At 74.9% G+C, this 1,041-nt stretch overlaps 1 protein-coding gene across 1 annotated transcript; it reads left to right on the plus strand.

The window, feature by feature from the left end:
* Positions 1 to 159: 159 nt before the first annotated feature.
* Positions 160 to 608, plus strand: CHLNCDRAFT_29124 (hypothetical protein; the record flags this gene model as incomplete). Its single annotated transcript, XM_005842495.1, has 2 exons — positions 160 to 267; positions 438 to 608. Coding segments are annotated over 2 exons (279 nt in total), but the record flags the coding sequence as incomplete, so codon positions are not given.
* Between the last annotated feature and the right edge of the window lie 433 nt (positions 609 to 1,041).

The following is a 1,041-nucleotide window of genomic DNA, read 5'->3' on the forward strand; positions in this document are numbered from 1 at the left end:
CAACGCTAACGTCGCTATACTGAGCAGCCCGCTCCGCGCCCCCCCCGCACCCGCCTGCACGCCAGCCGTCGACGCGCGCAGCGCCCCCCATCCTCCCGCTACAGTCAGTGTCGCTCCCCGCCTCACGCGCTGTGTGCGCCGTGCTGTACCGCCCCGGCCCGCAGGTACAGCCGCTACCTCTCCTTCCACTTCCCCTTCACCCACGAGCGCTCCCTGCTGGAGCACCTGCGCGCCGTGCCCTGGAGGTTTGACCAGCGCCTGTTCAAGGTGGGTGCGCGGCAGGCCGGCAGGCCAGCACGCCGCGGCCGCGGCAGCCGCCGGCGGGACCACGGCTCCGCCCCGCCGGCCGCGCGTGCCGCGGGGAGGCCGGCGTGCGGAGCGGAGCCGTAAGCCGAGTCCCGCCTGCCTATGCCCTCCCCGTCCCTTGCGCTGCGCAGGCGTGGCGCCAGGGGCGCACCGGCTACCCGCTGGTGGATGCGGCGATGCGGGAGGTGTGGGGCACGGGCTGGATGCACAACCGCATGCGCGTGGTGGCCGCCTCCTTCATGGTCAAGAACCTGCTGCTGCCCTGGCAGGTGAGGCGGGGGGCGCAGGGGGCAGGGCTATAGCATGGGGTGAAGCGCTGGCCGGCTGGGGCAGTGGGGCGCAGCACGCGCCTGGGCAGCGGCCACGCTGCCTGCCTGTGCCGGCTGCCAGGCTGCCAGGCTGCGCGGTGCCTCCTTTCCCGCCTGCCTGCTGCCGCTCCCGCGCCGCTCACCCCTCTCCCCTCCCCGCCCCCGCCCCCCGCCTCCCTCCCGCAGTGGGGCCTGAAGCACTACTGGGACGCGCTGCTGGATGCCGACCTGGAGTGCGACGCCCTGGGCTGGCAGTACGTGGCGGGGTGCATGGCAGGTGGGGACAGGCGCCGCGCCGCGTGGCGGCCGCAGGCAGGCAGCGGCCGTCTCCCGCTCGCCCCGCCTGCCCTGCCCTCTCCACCTCAGCACCCCACCACACGCCCCTCGCATCGACGCACACCTTCCGTATCCGTGTTCCTCCACCCCC

The sequence above is a fragment of the Chlorella variabilis genome, assembly GCF_000147415.1.
Source record: "Chlorella variabilis unplaced genomic scaffold CHLNCscaffold_733, whole genome shotgun sequence".
NCBI lineage: Eukaryota > Viridiplantae > Chlorophyta > Trebouxiophyceae > Chlorellales > Chlorellaceae > Chlorella > Chlorella variabilis.